The sequence below is a fragment of the Humulus lupulus genome, chromosome 6 (assembly GCF_963169125.1).
Source record: "Humulus lupulus chromosome 6, drHumLupu1.1, whole genome shotgun sequence".
In the NCBI taxonomy this organism is placed as follows: domain Eukaryota; kingdom Viridiplantae; phylum Streptophyta; class Magnoliopsida; order Rosales; family Cannabaceae; genus Humulus; species Humulus lupulus.
Window position 1 is genome coordinate 31,408,594 of NC_084798.1, and position 18,589 is coordinate 31,427,182.

Genomic DNA, 18,589 nt, shown 5'->3' on the forward strand with positions numbered 1-18,589 from the left:
GTGCTAGGCAGTCTCCCGTGAACCCATATATCACTTGGGAACATGGTGTCAGGTCCTTGACCGTGAGCTTCATCTTCTCGAGGGATGATTTGTAGATGATATCTACTGAGCTTCCCGTATCCACCAAGAATCTCTTCACCCGAGCATTGGAGATTTGAATGGTAAGGACTAGAGGGTCATTGTGGGGGTACCTTACGTGCCTGGCATTATCCTCTGTAAAAGTGAGAGTTTCACTTTTAAACTTTGGATTTTTTGGAGACCGCTCCTCGACTGCCATACACTGGGAAGACTCCCCTACCTCATGTCTAAGGGTCCTTACATATCGCTCACGAGCATTGTTATTGTTGCCTGCTATATGGGGCCCTCCACATATGATATCCAGTGTGAAGTCTACAGCTGCCGGCTCCAGTGGCGGACTCCTCTGCCTTCAGAATTCTGGATTCCTGCTTGGGTTTTCGGTATTGCCTCAGTACCTCGAGAGTTTTCCTGATCGGAGAAGAAACTCTATCCCATCCTTCAATTGTTTTCACTTGTTTGTGTTGTGCCCATAATCATTATGGAAACGACAAAACTTATTCTTGTTTTTCTTTCCTTCTGACCGCAAGGGTGGTGGCTTTTGGTATGGTACCTCCTGGTATGTTGTAAAGTAAATCTCAACCCTTGATGTGTTCAGGATGATGTAATTGGTGAACCTGGGCTGGTAGGGTTGATGTTTAGCTTGTTTGTCGGCGGGTGCTGACTTAGCTTTCTTTTCTCCACCCTGCTCAACCCCTGAGGTATTCATCTTCTTACCGTTGCTCCTACTGCCGCCCTGAGGGTTTGCGCCATTTTTATCAGCCTTGACAGTGGTCGGATGATTTATGCCTTTTTCTTCCTTCATGATAGCATCATCTAGTTTCATGTATTTGTCGGCTTGGTTTAGGAACTCTTGCAATGTGTTGATAGGGTTCCTGTATATACTATCCCACAAGGGACTACAATAAATTATTCCTGCCGAGATGGCAACAAACTTCCCTTCATCTCTTACTGTGGACGCTCGGTTTTCCTCTCTCATGAATCTTTTAATGTAGTCTTTCAGGGATTCATCTTTCCCTTGCTTGATGTCAGCTAACTGATTAGCATAAACTGGTTGAATCCGCCCGGAACTAAAGACCTTGTAGAATTCCTTCTTGAACTGCTCCCAGGAAGTGATGGATCCAGGTTTGAATTTTCAATACCATTCATGAGCTGAGTCAAAGAGAGTGGTAGGGAATACCCTACACCTATAATCATGCTCCACATCGGGTAACTCCATCTGATCCTCGAACTTCCCAATATGTTGTATTGGGTCCTCCTTCCTAGTGTATGTAGGAAGTTTCGAGGTCTTATATTTTGGTGGTGGTTGGGCAGCTTGCATCTTGGCACTGAAAGGATTCCCACTTCTATGAGCCAGCTCGATATTTGAAGGTTTCTTCGTTAGACCCTGAACAACCATAACGAGTGCATCTATTTGAGCCTGCACTGCTTGTGGAATCACTGCTCCAGATGGGGCAGATGTCCCTAGTACCCCCTCCTGAGCGTTGGTCCTCCTATTGATGACCTCCCTCAAATCTTGAGGTTGTGCATCTTTCCCCAACCTATCGAACACAGTACTGGTGTTATTCATCGGTTCCTTTCCCTTGCGAGACTGAGGGTGTAGGGGTGGTAGGTTCGCCTTGCCCCTGTCGGTGCGACCCTGCCTCCGAGCCTCTCCTCCTACATGACTTTGAGACTTTGAGCGACCATTTCCATTCCTGTCACGCCTCTTAGATGTTTAACCCTCATCTCCTGCATTATTTCGTCTGTCCCCCTGGGAGGGGGCCTTCGGGTTGGTAATACTCCTACTCCGAGATGAAGTGTTATTCTTCTTAGTCATGGGGGAGGCAGTCTTGGACTATGCCTCTTCATCCTGTCTCTGGGAAAGTGGTTTTGAGAGTGTCCTTGGGGTCCTACTCCTCCCCTGGGACTCTCTGTTACTTTTGTCTCGCATTCCTGCTGTTTTGGTCTGATCTATCTCCCGTCATTGTCGTTCCATAGTCGCCCGCTGAAGGGAAATTTCTGTAGCAAAGGCCTCCTGCCTTGCCAGAAATTGCGTCATCTCTTCTTGGTGAGCGTCTTGTGGATCTTCCGCATCAGGTTGATCTCCAACCTCCACCCGAGGTTCATTAATGGGATCTACGGGATCCTGGGTTGTGGAATCCCTGGGAGCAGTCTTCTTTGTCTGACTGGGTTTTGGAGGCATCGTATAAATGATGAAAGTGTGTTTCTTGATTTCGTACTCTCAACGAAAGTACCAAAATATTGACCTGTGAAATTGGCCAATGGTCGTATGTACAATATACGACACCTTTTGAACGAAAAAAATAGAATAAACAACAGAGTACGATTATCTTAAATAAACACACATGAATTTTATAGTGGTTCAGTCCTGTTCTGATGAACAGTAATAACCTAATCCACTTAGTTTTTAGTATTGAATTACTCGACAATTACAAGTACGAAGTAATGAGTTCACTCCTCAGAAAGATTTTTCTCCCAAAATTCCAAAAAAAGAGCTCCAAGGGAAAAAGTCCAAAAGTCCCCTTTATGAAGCCTTGGGTCCTTTTTTATAGTACCCAGGGGCTGTTACAGGATCAGTAGTACTGGAGATCATGGTTTGGTACCCCATCATTGTGAGTAAAGATACGTGTCCACCTCCCCATGATTATGAGATCGTGGGTCTTCCCGTTGTCTTCTCTGGATCGTGGTTGATAATGCATGATGGAAACCTCTGGGAAGATGTTAAGTCTCTGTTGGTATGTGAGACTTAGGTGCTAGGCCCAACGACTCGAGCTTGGGTGCTAGGTCTGTGATCTTCTGGGTGCTGGACCTGTTGATCCTCTTGGTGCTAGGCCTGCGATCTTCTGGGTGCTAGGCTTGTTGATCTCAGTTTGAACGAGAGTGAGTATTTCTCAGTGAAATGTACTTAGAGGTTTGAGCCGACCACCCTATGAGGAATAGGGTGGGTCGACCACCCAAGTGGTTCTTGAGCATGTCAGGCCGACCACCCTAGGGGTTGGTGTCAGGCCGACCAACCCTAGGGACCCTTGGGCATACTGTGGCCGACCACCCCTGGGGTAGGGGTCAGGCCAACCACCCCTAGGGCTCTTGGGCCTGCTTAGGCCGACCACCCCTAGGGGTAGGGGTCAGGCCAACCACCCTTAGGGGGTTTAGGCTTGGTTGACTTCCCCATAGGTCCTGGGCCTATCTTTTTTGCCTGTCGGTCTTTTCTCAATACTTTGTTGTTTTTTTCCTTGATTTGTGATGTTACGCGTCACATTCTCATTCACCACGTCAGCCTCGTATTTTTGAGGGATAACAATTTTAAATAATTAAATCATAATTATTTAAAAATAATAAAGTCATACATATCATTTTTTTATATTATAAATTTCTGTAATAGTTTTTTTTTTTATCAAGTGATTATAGCTCTTTTTCTTCATCAAATTCACCAAATGACATTGTGAGATACATTAGAAATTAAAAATAATTGATGCATGTATACATTAGATACTATGACTTTTTCTACACTATGACTGTCTACACTATAAAATAAGAATAGAAAAAGTCATAGTGTATACAGTAGTATACATGCATAAATTATTTTTAGTTTATAATGTATCTCACAATCTCCTTTGGTAAATTTGATGAAGAAAAAGAGCCTCAATCACTTGATAAGAAACAAACTATCACACAAATTTATAAGATAAAAAAATGATATGTTTGCCTTTATTATTTTTAAATATATATGATTTCATTATTTAAATTATCATAAAATTTCTTTAAAATATTCTATTTTAATTATTTTTTTTTAAGTTGATGTTTTTCTAGTTTTTTGAATTTAACAGTGACAACAAAAGAATATATATTATATGTTTAATATAATATTAAGTTTAAATTTAATTAAATTTTATTTAAGTTATAAAATATATAATTTTATTATTTTTAAATAATTATCATTGTAAAATATTTAAAAAATATCTTATTTTAATTTGTTTAATTATTTATTTATTTAATTTTATTTAAGTTCACGTAATGTTTACAATCTACTGTTAAATATAAAAATATTTTGTTAAATATAAGAATATTCTATTAAAGTTAACGAAAAAAAATAAAAAAAACCGTTAAAATAAAGAATTACCATTATCTACACATTTTTTATATAGAAGAGATATAATACGTGGCTTCAAGGACTAGTGTTAACTATTATTAGGTAGTTTTATCTATGATCAAGTAAAAATAAAGTGTGGCATTTTATGTTTAGTACATTGCATAATCTTTTAATTATTTGCAATTACGGGACTCAATTCACATCAACAATATATTTATATATATACACTAACAAAAGACAATGAAAATGCTTAGTGTGATACTATTTTATAAGATGATACAGTGATGAAGTTGATATTTTTTTTACCAACAAACTAATTTATTTTTACCTCATATTATGAAGACTAGGTAAAAATACTTAGTTTTAAAGTTATAAATATGCTTATTCAAACGTGTATTTATTTTTATTATTTTTTAATTATCATATAAATTTTAAATAAATAAACAATATCATAAAAATAAATAAACAATATCATAAAAATAAATAAAATATATGTAATATAATGTATGACACAAATGTATTAAAAAAATTAAGGCAAAATATTGTCTATAATTTTAATAAAAACCGGTTCACATTTTTTTTCTTCAATATATAATAAAATGAATTACAGTTTTAGAGTATATATAAATATTTATATTAATAATCTCTATATATATGACATCTAAACACAATATTGACATATCAATATATTTACATGACTACATGACACACATATATAAATTACAATAATATTTAAAAAGAAATTAATAATAGAATAAAATAAGAATAGAAAAAGTCATCGTGTAGAGTAGTATACACGCATAAACTATTTTTAGTTTTTAATGTATCTCGCAATGTCCTCTAGTAAATTTGATGATGAAAAATAGCTCCAATCACTTGATTTTTAATAAATTATCACACAAATTTATAAGATAAAAAAATGATATGTATGATTTTATTATTTTTAAATAAATATGATTTAATTATTTAAATTATCATAAAATATCTTACAAATATCCTATTTTAATTAATTAATTATTTATTTTTTTAAAATTTATGTTTGTTGTAGTTTTTGAATTTGACAGTGACAACAAGAAATTATATATTATATATTTAATATAATATATGGATTTTAAATTTAAGTTTGTTGCTAGTTTTTTTTTTAAATATTTATTTATAGTTGATAGTAGATTATATTATGTTATATGTTTAATATGATATTGTTTTAATATTTGAAGTTTAAGTTTAAGTTTAATTAAATTTTATTTAAGTTATAAAACATATGGTTTTATTATTTTTAAATTATTGTCATTATAAAATATCGTATTTTAATTTGTTTATTTATTTATTTTGATTTAAATAATATTTACAATATACCATTAAATATAAAAATGTTTTATTATATATAAAAATATTTTGTTAAAATTAAAAAAATATAAACTATTAAAACAAAAAATTTCTATAATCTATACTCATATTATATAGAAGAGGTATCAAAAAGTTAGTATTATTTTTGTGTGTATGCAAATGTACATATTGGTAGACGATCTCCAATCAAAACTTACACAGCAGTTCTAGCAATTAGATATCAACAATTACTTATAGATATATCTTTTATAAGCTGACCATCCGCAATTACTTGTCACTTAGAAACTTCTAGAAAAGGTTTGAAGGTCATCATTAAAGCAATAAATTCAATCACATTTAGAATGAAGAAAACCATATGAACACCTGCACATATCCAATGAAAAAACCTATAAGAATATACAACCACATGACAACAAAATCAAAAGTATGTACTATATAAACAATGTTTGAAATAGTACTAGCATAAATATGTATATATATATTTATATGGAGAGAGTCTTAATTATAGACTAGACTGTCTTCCTAGTTACTAATTTGGTTCTTCATGTATTAGAGTAGCTTAGATCTATATTCAAACTTAAACTTATGTTTAATTTGCACACTTAATCAAGTGAATGTTATAAAAAGAGTAGGATTATTTGAGTATTTACTAGTTGGGTAGGTCTAAATTCAAACTAGAATTATGATATAAACTAAATTTGTATTAATAGTATTATGTCTCATATATTATATTTTAAATTAAAATATGTGAGACTCGATATTATATTACACTAATAGTTATATCCCGTGGTGTGTAGTTCTTAGCAATATTTATTTTTATATGAGTATTGTTATTTGACAGCTTAAGCTGCACAACACTACATAAAGTGATACTCTATAATTGATTAACATGTCTCATAATACTTGTTAAATTAAAATATATAAAACTCGATATTAAATTATACCAATAATTATATATCACTTTTGAAATAATGGACACTAGACATACATTGAGTAATACTCTTTTTTTTATATATACAAAAATAGTATATAGAAACAAAACTAATTTTAGAAGCACACATATTGGTCGTATAAAAATAATATTCTATAAATGGTATAATATATGTGGTGTGGCGTGGTGGGGATATAAATATGATAAAGTCAAAATATATCTTTATCAAATAATAATTATAATAATAATAATAAAGGGCATTTATGTTGTATGGTATACCAGGGAGAAAGGATGCATGCCGACGACTCATTGCCCAAGAAAATCTGCGAATAAAGCCAAAAGATCACAAGAGTAAGTAGAGAGGTTCATGTACGAGCGTGATTAATTTATGGCTATTTCAATCCCCACAAAAATCAGAAACTTGATCTTTAAAATTTTGATATTTAATAAATTACTAATTTCTCAATTATTTTGCATTTATTAGTAGGGTCAACTTTTCATCTAAGTTTTCAGTCAAAGTCAGATTTTGTTTAAAAGTATTAAAATATATGGAAAATATGAAGTAACAATAGTATTATACTCTCAAATGTTCAGTTAATGATTCTCTAGTTAATTATACTACTTGCTTCCTACCATTACCATAAGCTAAATTAATGATATAAATGGTAGAAATGATTAAAAACATAAACAACTTAGAATTCTCATACAAAATGACAGTTAAGAAAATTAACAAAATTTATTAAGAGAAAATACTTACAATGAGCCTCCACCAGCTGGACCAGCAGCTTTGAATAGTGACATGCCTGCCATAGATATTCCATTTGCAGCTCCTCTTTGTTTTTGGCTCTTTATTCACCCATGTCAAATAGAAATTAACCAAAATAAAAAAGTTACCGACAATGGTCATATTGGTTGAATCAAACACTTTTCATACATAGTATATAAAACCAAAAAAAATTACCACAGCTCTGTTTTGTAGTAGAAACAATCCTGTAGCAATGGATACCTGAGAGTGTATTAAACAATAAAAAAATATTATATATGATATTATCATATACAAGTACTATTGGCAAAATTAAAAGTGTGCAGACCTATGCAGTGGACATAAATTTTTATTTTTTAATGGTGTGAAACATATGGAATATTCATGATACAAATAACTAAAATGTCTCAAATTTGAAACTGAGACATCGATATATAGTTGTGAAAGTATTAATGCACTTAAAGTCTATGGATTACTAAATTTATTGCCAATTAATTTTGAGATGAAATTAGATGAGTCTAACCAAGTCCTCCATTATATACATTGTTTGTTTTCTATTTTTCTCGTGATTACACGTCAATCCATAACAAATGTACACAACATAGATAACAAGTCCCCATAAGAAAGTAAAATCACAATATCAGGAATAGAACCATAAATAGAACTTGTTACTATGGATAAGAACACTTACAGACACTATGTTCTTCATCACAGATGCATAATCAATCACTAGAGTGAGCGTTAGGCCACATAGGTTGGCCATAAAAGGGTAAGTTAATAGCAATGCTATTGTAACAACCTTCACAAGAAACCAAACACAAACATAAGTCTTAAGCAGAAAGGTTCTAAGTGATACATAAGACATTAAAATAAATTCCATAACATAACACAAGTGTGTTGAACATTTTAAAAGAGATGAAAAATGCTAAAGACATACCGCTCCGATTTGAGTCAGCTTTAAAAATCCACACTTTTTCTCCAATGGCGGGTATACAAATAACTGAAAGAGAAGCATACCCATGCCTAGGGCACCATGAAAGGAAATCAGATACCAATTATGTTGGTGATGAGTGTACTTTAGTACTTTATATGTTTTCTAGTAATGTACCTGAAATTGAAAGAGCTTCACCAACTTGGGAACTTGAGTAGCTTAATCCCCCAAGCTTCTTAGGACTAACAGCCCATAATGGAAAAATCTAGAACCAATAAAAAAAATCATTGAAATGTTAAAAAAGAGAAATGTTGACTGAAGTGAATGGAGGAAATTTTACTTACCTCTGCATAAGCCATGTCATGGAGTTGGAAAACACAATATACAATAATAGATGACATTAGAGGCCAGTTCTTGTAAAGACTTTGTTGAGGAGTTTGACAGTCATCTTCACACTCTTGCGAGTTTGAATTTAGATCAGATCCATACGTGCTCGCCTCTAATCGATCACAAAGTTTCTCATGCTCCTCTTCATCATTTTTACTATGAAAGTGAAGTGTTTCCTAAAATCACATGCAAGTTGTTAGCCTGTAATGTTGTCAATAAAGATTAAAACATAACAAACGTGAAAGATATCATGTTACAAAAAGTATTGAATGTCAAATTAAGTTCAGTTTTATTTCTCCATTTAAATAGTTTGTGGTGGACCAAGTACTGCCCAATATGTTTTACTTTAGATGGAGCCGGAAATAGCTTTCACTATAAAAGTAAATCATCACAAGTTCAATTGTACAAGTCAGAGTTACCAAAGCAGCTTAAAGCATGAGAAACTCCATCTATAAAAAATTATTACCACCAAGATCATCATAGTTTTTTACGATACAGATCAAACAACATCTAAAGCACACTCTTATAGTTAGAGCTAAAAGATCACAATATGATATGGGTCTTTTACCAAAGTAATCCAAACAAATTCCCTTTTCCGTTTGCAGTATGAAATTGTCACAAATGTAATCAAGGAAATATTTCATAACACTATACCATGTTGTAGTATTTTTAGAGATGATGTAGTGTGATAATAATAAAAAAAATAAAAAATAAAAATAGAGTCATGAACATACCGGAAGCCAAAAGCATAGAATAGTTATCACCAGTGCAATGATTGATATGAACAAGCAAGGTAAGAAGTAGGGAAACCTATCAAATCATTTTTATAAGTTTCAAATTATATACATGAACGAAAGTAATAAAATTAGATCTAAAATACATAAATTATTTTAATTACCTCCCAAACAGAGATTCCTTAGAAAACACATCTGGGAACTTCTCTGCTGGCTACATATTTGTACAAACTCATTAATAATAGTAATAATAATAATCACATGATATGTTACATAAGTGTGACAACAAGTATACCTGTGCAAGGAAACCTCCAAGAGCTGGACCTATGACTAATGCAATTCCCCAGGCTGTGCTAATCTGAGAAATTTACTCTTTTTTTATATCACATACCAAATGTGGTGAGGGAGAAATTTAAACACAAGAGAACAAAGGTTCTTACTATTGACATTCCCAAAGCTTGATATTCTTTCCGGCAAATTTCTGAAGCATATGCCTAGAAATGAAAAGAAAAGAAATTTAACACAAGTAGCCTATCTAAGTGCATTTGTGCAAAAATGATCCATCAATGTCATCAAAGAATATGTTTTATAAAAAGTTAGATGGGTTTTATACCTTCACAGCACCAAGATTACCACACAAACATCCTTGGAGAAATCTCATAGAAACTGCCATCCAGAAGTTTGTACTGAGTCCAAAAAGTGTGTTGAAGATTAACCTGAGATAATCATCATGGACATAAATAAATATAAGGGAGAGAAGTGAGAAACTCTATCTTGAATTTTTATGTACCAATAACATAATAAATGAGAGTTAGACTAACACAGCAATTGTGCCAAAGATGATCACAGGTTTACGACCATATCGATCAGCTATCATTCCCCAAAATAAAGAAGTCAAAAATCTTCCACACATAAATGAAGCTCCTACAAGAGATGAAAGATACCATAAGAACTATAATCTTGGATAGTTTTTTAAATAAGTAAGAAAAAAATAATAATGCCATAATAGTCATAACATAAGCTCACCAATAGCACCAGCATAGTAACCGATATCCTCTTCCCTTTTTGCAATATGAAAATCCCTTACCTGCAGAAAGTTTTTAATATAAACTGTATGAGTCCGATGAAGCATGAGTGATATGGTTAAAAAATAAGAATTAAGCACTTGTATAATTTATTGGATTTACCAAAACACATACTCACCATGAAATACATGAAAGGGAAAAGAGTTGCAATCGGCAAGTCTGCAAAGTTTAACCAAAAATATAAACAAAAAGAAACAAAGATAGAGCATTATATTATTTATAACCAGCCTACCCAGGTACACAATTGTAGATAATCAAAAGAAAGATACACTTATCAAACTTAGCGTTAATGAACTGAATAATGTGAAAACTGATCCAAAAGACACATCAATGATTGGCTCTTCAACTCTAATATATAAGAGAAACCAAAAAACTCGCTTTTATGTACAGACAAATAAGTAAAGGTAGCATAGTAGTAGTACCTGCAACAAGGGCAACAATGAAAACATAGAACAAATGCTTGAAAGGAATATTTGGATTGGATTGTTTGAGTTTATCAATCTTGCAACCTGGGCACTTCTCATCATAGTAAACTCTCTCATCCTGCTTCAGCAGCACTTCTCTATTCTCAGCCATCTTTTTATTACAGATGAAAATAGACAGAGAGAGACTTGTTTATTTATATGGTTTCATAAGAGACAAGACTCAATTATGCACACATTTATGCACCATATGTAGCCATGTGAATGCTACAAAATAATAATTATACACCTAAATAAAACTACTTAAAGGCTAGGACGGACCTATATTTTGGGGTGTGCCACCAGCCACGCAGTTAGAGTACACCATTTGTAGTATTAATATTACAACATCTGACGAAATTGTCAACAACATGCACATTTTTATTGGTTTTATGTATGACAATTGAATTATATATATTTATATAAAATTGTAGTTGAATTAATATTGTAAGTAACACTAGATATTTCTACGAAAAAAAAAAAACTAGAAGATCTAGAATAGTCCATGGAAAAATTTAACTGCTATAGTTAGTGGCAAAGTCAAATTGTGCGAAGGAAACTAATTTGTACGACAAATAAATTTATTGATTATTTATGAAAACCTATAATATATAAAATATTTTAACAATGTCATTTATCTAATGAGTAATAATATATATACATCCAAAATATTACACATTTGTATGGTACTATTTTTTAAAATAATAATTCCAACTTTTAATAAATATAATTAACTAAACTAAATTACCACCTTCCCTATATAGTATCATTACTTTTTTGTCTAATGATAGAGTGCAAAAAAGGTAAAATACTATAAATTTTTTTAGTATTTTCAATCGAAAAAAACTAAAGAAACTCTATTTCTCTATTTCACACTTTCCCATGACAATGCTTGACATATAGATTTTATTGATTTGTCAAGTAAGAAAGAGAGTTTCTTTAGCATTTCTTTTGTCCAGAATAATCTCATCAAGAATAATCCAAATTAAATGGTTTGTTTTTTATTAATCAAAAACAAGTTTATACTTCAAATTTACCATTTTTTATAATCTCCAGATTTAAGATTTATATTTTATTTTATTATTATTTTGAAAACCCCAAATTCTAGGGTTCACCGTTCTATCTTTTTATTTTCAACATATTCTCTAATTTTTTTTAGCAAACAAAAAAGAAAAAAGAAAAATAAAGTAGGGAGACAAATAATAAAATTATACGAAGTAAACAAAATTGCAAACCCAAATTTCTTCAACAAATATCTTATGTAGGTAGCTAAAATATATATAAAAAAAATCAACAATAAAAAAATTGGATCTATTTAGAATAAATAATAAAAAATTAGAAGACTCGCCTTTCATCCACCAATTTCATAAAGATGTGGCTTCGTTAAGTTGCTATCCAACAATATTATTCACACTAAATAATAAGGACAAGAAGACGAAATAGAACATGAAAGAATGGAGGAACTGTTGACATTGTCCAAAAAGATAATAATTTTAATTGAAAAAAAAGCAAAATAATAAATTCCCATTTTAATAGTTAATACATATTTTACTACTTTTCTACACAAGCAATGCTATACAAATTTTTACAGCTAATTTGTGAGAGGAATGTTGTGATTTAATACAATAAAAAAAAAACTATCGAATTAAGAAAACTTTGAAATATCAGATTCGGCATTCTAAACCATTTTTCTGTCCACATTCATATGAGCATATAACCATTTTTCTGTCCACATTCATATGAGCATAATATAATAATAATAATAATAATAATAATAATAATAAGTTCTCTTGTATCAAAATAATAATTATTTGGGTCGATTTTCCCAAACACTTATGTTTCTTGAAATGAAAACTATGGATATGAATCTTTCATCGTCTTTACTTTATTTTGTGTTTAGTTACCTGTTGACAGAATCAAATTTTGGGATAAGCTTCTCCTACGCTCAGTCTTTGGCAAGAACCTACGGTGGGTACCTGTAAAAGAACTCTATGATGCTTAATCAATTTTCTCTCTATATTTTGACAGAGTAACAATATAGCAAATGTTGGTGGTTAGGCGTAATCAACCTTGATTTTGTATTACAACTCAAAGCAATAACAACAAATAATCTAAATCTAATGGAAGATAATCACAAATTACATAAACACAAAAGACAAAGTGTAGACTGGACCTTTCTTGAAGAACATTCAAACACAAAATCACAAGTCTGATTTAATGTGAAACACAAAAAAAACAAAGCTTGACACAAATGTATATTTGTTGTCCAAAAATCTCTATTCCTAGCATTTCTCCATGGAATTGCTTGAAGCTACTACAATGGAATGAGATTGAGATTCGCAAAGCCTTGATCCTTCATACAAATCAAGCTTTCTTGATGAAGATCTTGGAGAAAACTAGTAATCTTGAAAACTAGAGAGAGACATAGTTCTTTTTAGAGAGAGAGAGAGAGGTGAGTGATCAAGTCACCAAATAACTCAAATGAACCATTTAAATAGTATAAGAACCTCATTACACCCAACTAATGAGATTAGAGCATTTTAATTTGAATTTTGGAGCAAAAAATACGTCACTGTGTAAGCCCGTACGGATGGCCTAAGCAATGCGTCTCCTGGCACCAGACCTGCTAGCTGATGTGTCACCTAGCACTAGGAAACACGTCACTTGATCTATCATTTCTTGGCCGAGCGACGCGTCGCCTCCCAGAGGCGACGCATCGTCGTTGCCTCTGCTTTAACACTCCAAAATTTGTCTCAAGCATTCCTAAATGCTCCCAAACTTTTTGGGTACTCTCATATACTCCAAAGTAACACCTTGGACCCAAAAAGAAGATTTATAAATGCCTATACCAAAAGTCAACTCTCACATGTTGACTTTTGTAAAATCGTTATGGTTTTGCACCTTTTCGTGCTTAACCAATTTCATCATGTGTTTAACCAATCATAACAACAAAGACCATAAAAAATTCTCTCTATCTATGAGAAGTTTCATTTTGTGATCCACTCTCTTTAAGCCTTTGGCTTCTTCTAGGCAATGTCGGTTACTCTACAACCCTTGGAGGTAACTCCTCTTGAGTTCCTTCTAATGAGATCGATTCTTGAGGCTTATTGTCACTATACAACAAACTCTCAAAGAAATCAACTTCTCTATATTCAATTATCACATCAGACTCTAAGTCTAATAGCGTATAGACCCTGCTATTTGAGGTATAGCCTACTAATACACATTTGATGGCTCTTGGATCCAACTTGGTCCTTTTAAGCTTTGTGCTCTTGCAATAAGCAAGGCAACCCCACACTTTGAGATACCCTAGGTTGGGCCTCTTTTCTTTCCATATCTCATATGGTGAAATTTGATTATTTTTTAGAGGAATCTGGTTTAGAATATGACAAGTAGCAAGCAAGGATTCTCCCCATTACACGAAACTCAAATTTTCATGTAATAGCATAGCATTTATTATTTCAACATATGTTCTATTCTTTCTTTCTGCTATACCATTTTTTTTGGGTGTATAAGAAGCTGTACATTTATGTATTATACCATGCATCTCACAAAATATATTACATTCATTGGAGAAGTATTCACTGCCCCTATCACATTTAATCACTTTTATTTTATTTTCCAATTGATTTTCAACTTCAGCTTTATAGATTTTAAACATGCTAAAGGCCTCATCCTTATTCTTAAGCAAGCACACATATGTGAATCAAGAACAGTCATTAATAAAGGTAATAAAATACCTATGTCCACCTCTAGTAATTATTCCATTTAATTCACATAAATCACTATGTATCAAATCTAACAAGTTAATTTCCTTTCAACATTTGGAAAAGGTTTATTTACCATCTTAGATTTAACACATAATTTACAATTATCATGCTCAACATCATTGCATACAATTAAACCAAATTTGATAGCTCAATAAATTGTACTATATATCCTATATGAGAAAGTCTATTATGCCACAAAGTAAAAGAATCAAAACCAATCACATAAGAGGAAGATGAGCATGCATTATTATCAAAATCATTGTCTTTGGTACACAATTTAATCATCCCGTCACACACATACCCTTTCCCCCAAAAAGTATTTGCTCTTGGACATAATTAGCTTGATGCCCGGTTCGCTCAACAAATGCCCACTCAAAAGATTCCTGCTCATATTTGGAACATACAACAAATTGGTAAATAAAAGCTTCTTTTCTGGATGTGAAGTAAAGATCAATATTCCACTTTCCCAACACCTTGTACCTATCCTCATTCCCCATTTGGATCTCATGCCAATCCTTTGACTCTTCAAATGTTTTGAAGACCTCTCTATCATAAGTAACATGAATGGTGGCACAAGTGTCATACCACCATCCTTGCACCTTCCCTTGGATGGCATTCACCTCACTCAAGGTAGCAACCAACTCCTCTAGGGTTGTGTTGAACTTAGATCCATGGTTATGGGGCTTTTGATACTTGCACTCCCTAGCCATGTGGCCACTCTTGCCACAAACAAAGCAAGGACCTTTCACACCCTTGAATTGCCATTCATTCTTCTTTTGGTCTAGGTAAATATCTTTCTTTGATTGGGGCTTCTTGTGAGTCTTCCCTTTGGATTGAGAGGGTTTCTCTATGACATTAGCCGTGGATATCCCATCATTGGACTTTTCCACACACTTGTCTCTAGAACAAGACTCATATTCAATCCTTAGGTGCATCAAAATTTCTTCCAAAGATATATTTTCATTCTTATGGAGGATCTTCTTTCTATAGCTTCTCCAAGTTGGAGGTAGTTTAGCTATAATATCTCCCACAATGAAGGGTTTTGGCAATGTTATCTTAAGAGTGGACAACTTATTCACAATAACTTGAAGTTCACGTACTTGGGGGAGTATGGGTTTAGCATCGAAGAATTTAAATTCCTTGTATTGGGTGATAATGAATTTCTTGGTACCTTCTTCTTCAATTTTGTACTTCTTCTCAAGAGCTTCTTATATCTCCTTTGTCGATGTAGTGTTTGTCTAGAGATCATAGAGACGATCCGACAAAACATTGAGTATGTGGCCTCTACAAATGAGTTCACTCTCTTTCCTTTTCTTCCTTTCTTTGATCACATCTTGAGAATCATCATCCTTTGGGGGCACCAAAGTCTTCAAATCTTTATCAAGGATTTAGTGCACTTTCAAAGTTGTGAGGATGAACTTGATCTTGTCTTGTCATCTTACAAAATTGGAGACATCAGACCTATCTAGTCTCACTAGATCTAGAGACAAGATCTTGAGGGCTGAGATTGAGGAGCTTTCTTCCATGACTGTGGTTAGTAGAAAAACTTAGAGATAGACAAAATTTGTCACAAAACAAAGGTTTAGAAATATATATTTTTGATTGTTGGGTGTTAGGCTTAATCAACATTGGCTTTGTATTACAACTCAAAGCAATAGAAACAAGTAATCTAACTCTAATGGAAGATCATCACAAATTACATAAACACAAAAGACAAAGTGTAGAGTGGACTTTTCTTGAAGAACAACATTCAAACACAAAATCACAAGTCTATGATTTTATGTGAAACACAAAAATGACAAGGCTTGACACAAATGGAGATTTGTTGTCCAAAAATCTCTATTCCTAGCCTTCTCCTTGGAAATGCTTGAAGCTACTACAATGGAATGAGATTAGGATTCACAAGGCTTGATCATTCATACTAGTCAAGCTTTCTTGATGAAGATCTGGGAGAAAACTAGTAATCTTGAAAGCTAGAGAGAGAGAGAGAGAGAAAAATTTATTTTTTGTAGCTTCCCATAATTTTACTTATCTAGATAGTAGTAGTAGTAGTAGTAGTAGTAGTAGTAGTAGTAGTAGTAGTAGTAGTAGTAGTAGTAGCAGGCAGCAGGCAGCAGCAGCAGCAGCTGTAGCAGTAGCAGTAGCAGTAGCAATAGCAGCAGGAGCAGTAGCAGCAGTAGCAGTAGCAGCAGGAGCAGTAGCAGCAGCAGTAGTAGCAGCAGTAGCAGCAGCAGCAGTAGTAGTAGCAGCAGCAGCAGCAGTAGTAGTAGTAGTAGTAGAATTTTAGTTTTCGTAGTAGTAGTAGTAGTAGTAGTAGTAGTAGTAGCAGCAGCAGTAGCAGTAGTAGTAGTAGTAATAGTAGTAGCAGTAGCAGTAGCAGTAGCAGTAGCAGTAGCAGTAGTAGTAGCAGCAGTAGCAGCAACAGCAGCAGTAGCAGCAGTAGCAGTAGTAGCAGTAGCTGTAGCAGTAGCAATAGCAGTAGTAGTAGCAGTAGCAGTAGCAGTAGCAGCAGGAGCAGTAGCAACAGCAGTAGTAGCATCAGTAGCAGTAGCAGTAGCAGTTACAGCAGTAGTAGCAGTAGCAGTAGCAACAACAGCAGTAGTAGTAGTAGCAGCAGCAGCAGCAGTAGTAGTAGTAGTAGTAGTAGTAGTAGTAGTAGAATTTTAGTTTTCGTGGATATTGGTCAAAGCCGGCATTTAGTTAGAAACTCGTAGAAATAGTTATGGATTTTGTAAGTTTAACCTATGGTTTAGAAATATTAATTTTATCATAAGGTTTGATTAATGAATATATTCCTAAGAATATTATTTATTATAACCTAAGGTTCAGATATAATAATTAAGAACGTGACACTTGTCACAAGCATGTTTATTAAGGGTTTAAGTATTTTTGATGAATAGTTTAATTAAAAGAAAAATGTAGAAGCTCTAGAACCTTCCATTATCTGTTAGGATCACGTTTTACTCAGTCAAAGTAGTTTTAATCAATTTCATATTATCCTGAAATGTGCAAAAACGTGTTTGAAATATCAACGTATGCCAATATATCGCAGCTATAAGGGCTGATATATCGCCTATAATTGATAAGGAAAACACGTTGACTTCGCACGAACGAAACCATGGACCCTCGGTATCATGGTAGGGGTGATATATCGCCTACCCTAGGCGATATATCAGCTCCAGTGGCCATATTTGAGTTGTTCATAAAATTCTTAACTAGAAACAACCCCCAACAACCTTAACTCGTTCCTGAACATTTTTGACCGAGTTCTAGGGATCTGTTGAGCAGATAATTCAAATTTATTCATTTTTAATCATTTATTTATTTATTTTAAAGGAGTTAGTTTCACTCCTTGAACTCTATAAATAGGACCATTCACTCAGCCATTCTATTCATCATTGAAGCACAATTCAAAGCCTCCAAGCTGCTAAGTTCATTCCAGAGAGAAACACTAGGGTTTTGAGGTTAAAGCTTTCAAATCTAAAGCTTTTATAAACACTTGGGAAGTAAGTTTTTGTGTGATTTCAGTGTTCGAGGTGTAGATCGAGGTTCTAAGCTATCCAAGGTATTAATTATCTTCAGATTTAGTTCACTATAGTTTCTATTATTCTTTCATTTTTCTTCAAATCCTAACTTGTGATAGTGACTTTTGGTTAGGTGTTCAATTTCTTTGAAACATAAAGTTTTCGGTAAGTTTCTATCCCAATGGTTTAGATCTTCTCTTTATCTTATTTTTCTTTAGGAAACTTATGGTTTCTTTATGTTTGGTTTTAGGAGTTTCAATCCCGCTCTTGTCTCCAATATTTCGGTTTTTGGTAAGGAAAATTAGGTAGTTTAGTATTATGACTTAGTTTATGTTTGTATGATCTAACATTTTATGTACAATAAAGGGGTAAGTGTGTCTGGACCTAAGGTGTCCAATGATGTATGACGGACTATGTCCGGTAGGCTCGGTTGCCAAAACTTTTTGACAAACCTAAGACCTAAGTGATGTTCGGTGTATGACGGACTT

At 33.2% G+C, this 18,589-nt stretch overlaps 1 protein-coding gene across 1 annotated transcript; it reads right to left on the minus strand.

Annotated features, from left to right (window-relative positions):
• Positions 1-5,735: 5,735 nt before the first annotated feature.
• On the minus strand, positions 5,736-11,230 carry LOC133782009 (protein ZINC INDUCED FACILITATOR 1-like). The gene is made up of 17 exons (XM_062221148.1): positions 10,769-11,230; positions 10,465-10,505; positions 10,288-10,348; positions 10,083-10,185; positions 9,875-9,977; positions 9,702-9,755; positions 9,557-9,619; positions 9,426-9,475; positions 9,262-9,337; positions 8,485-8,703; positions 8,318-8,405; positions 8,147-8,232; positions 7,901-8,008; positions 7,408-7,452; positions 7,204-7,292; positions 6,726-6,769; positions 5,736-5,878 (listed from the first exon to the last, which is right to left on the minus strand). Exons 1-17 carry the CDS (start codon positions 10,920-10,922, stop codon positions 5,790-5,792), a joined length of 1,473 nt encoding a protein of 490 aa, XP_062077132.1. The 5' UTR covers positions 10,923-11,230; the 3' UTR covers positions 5,736-5,789.
• Positions 11,231-18,589: the final 7,359 nt, after the last annotated feature.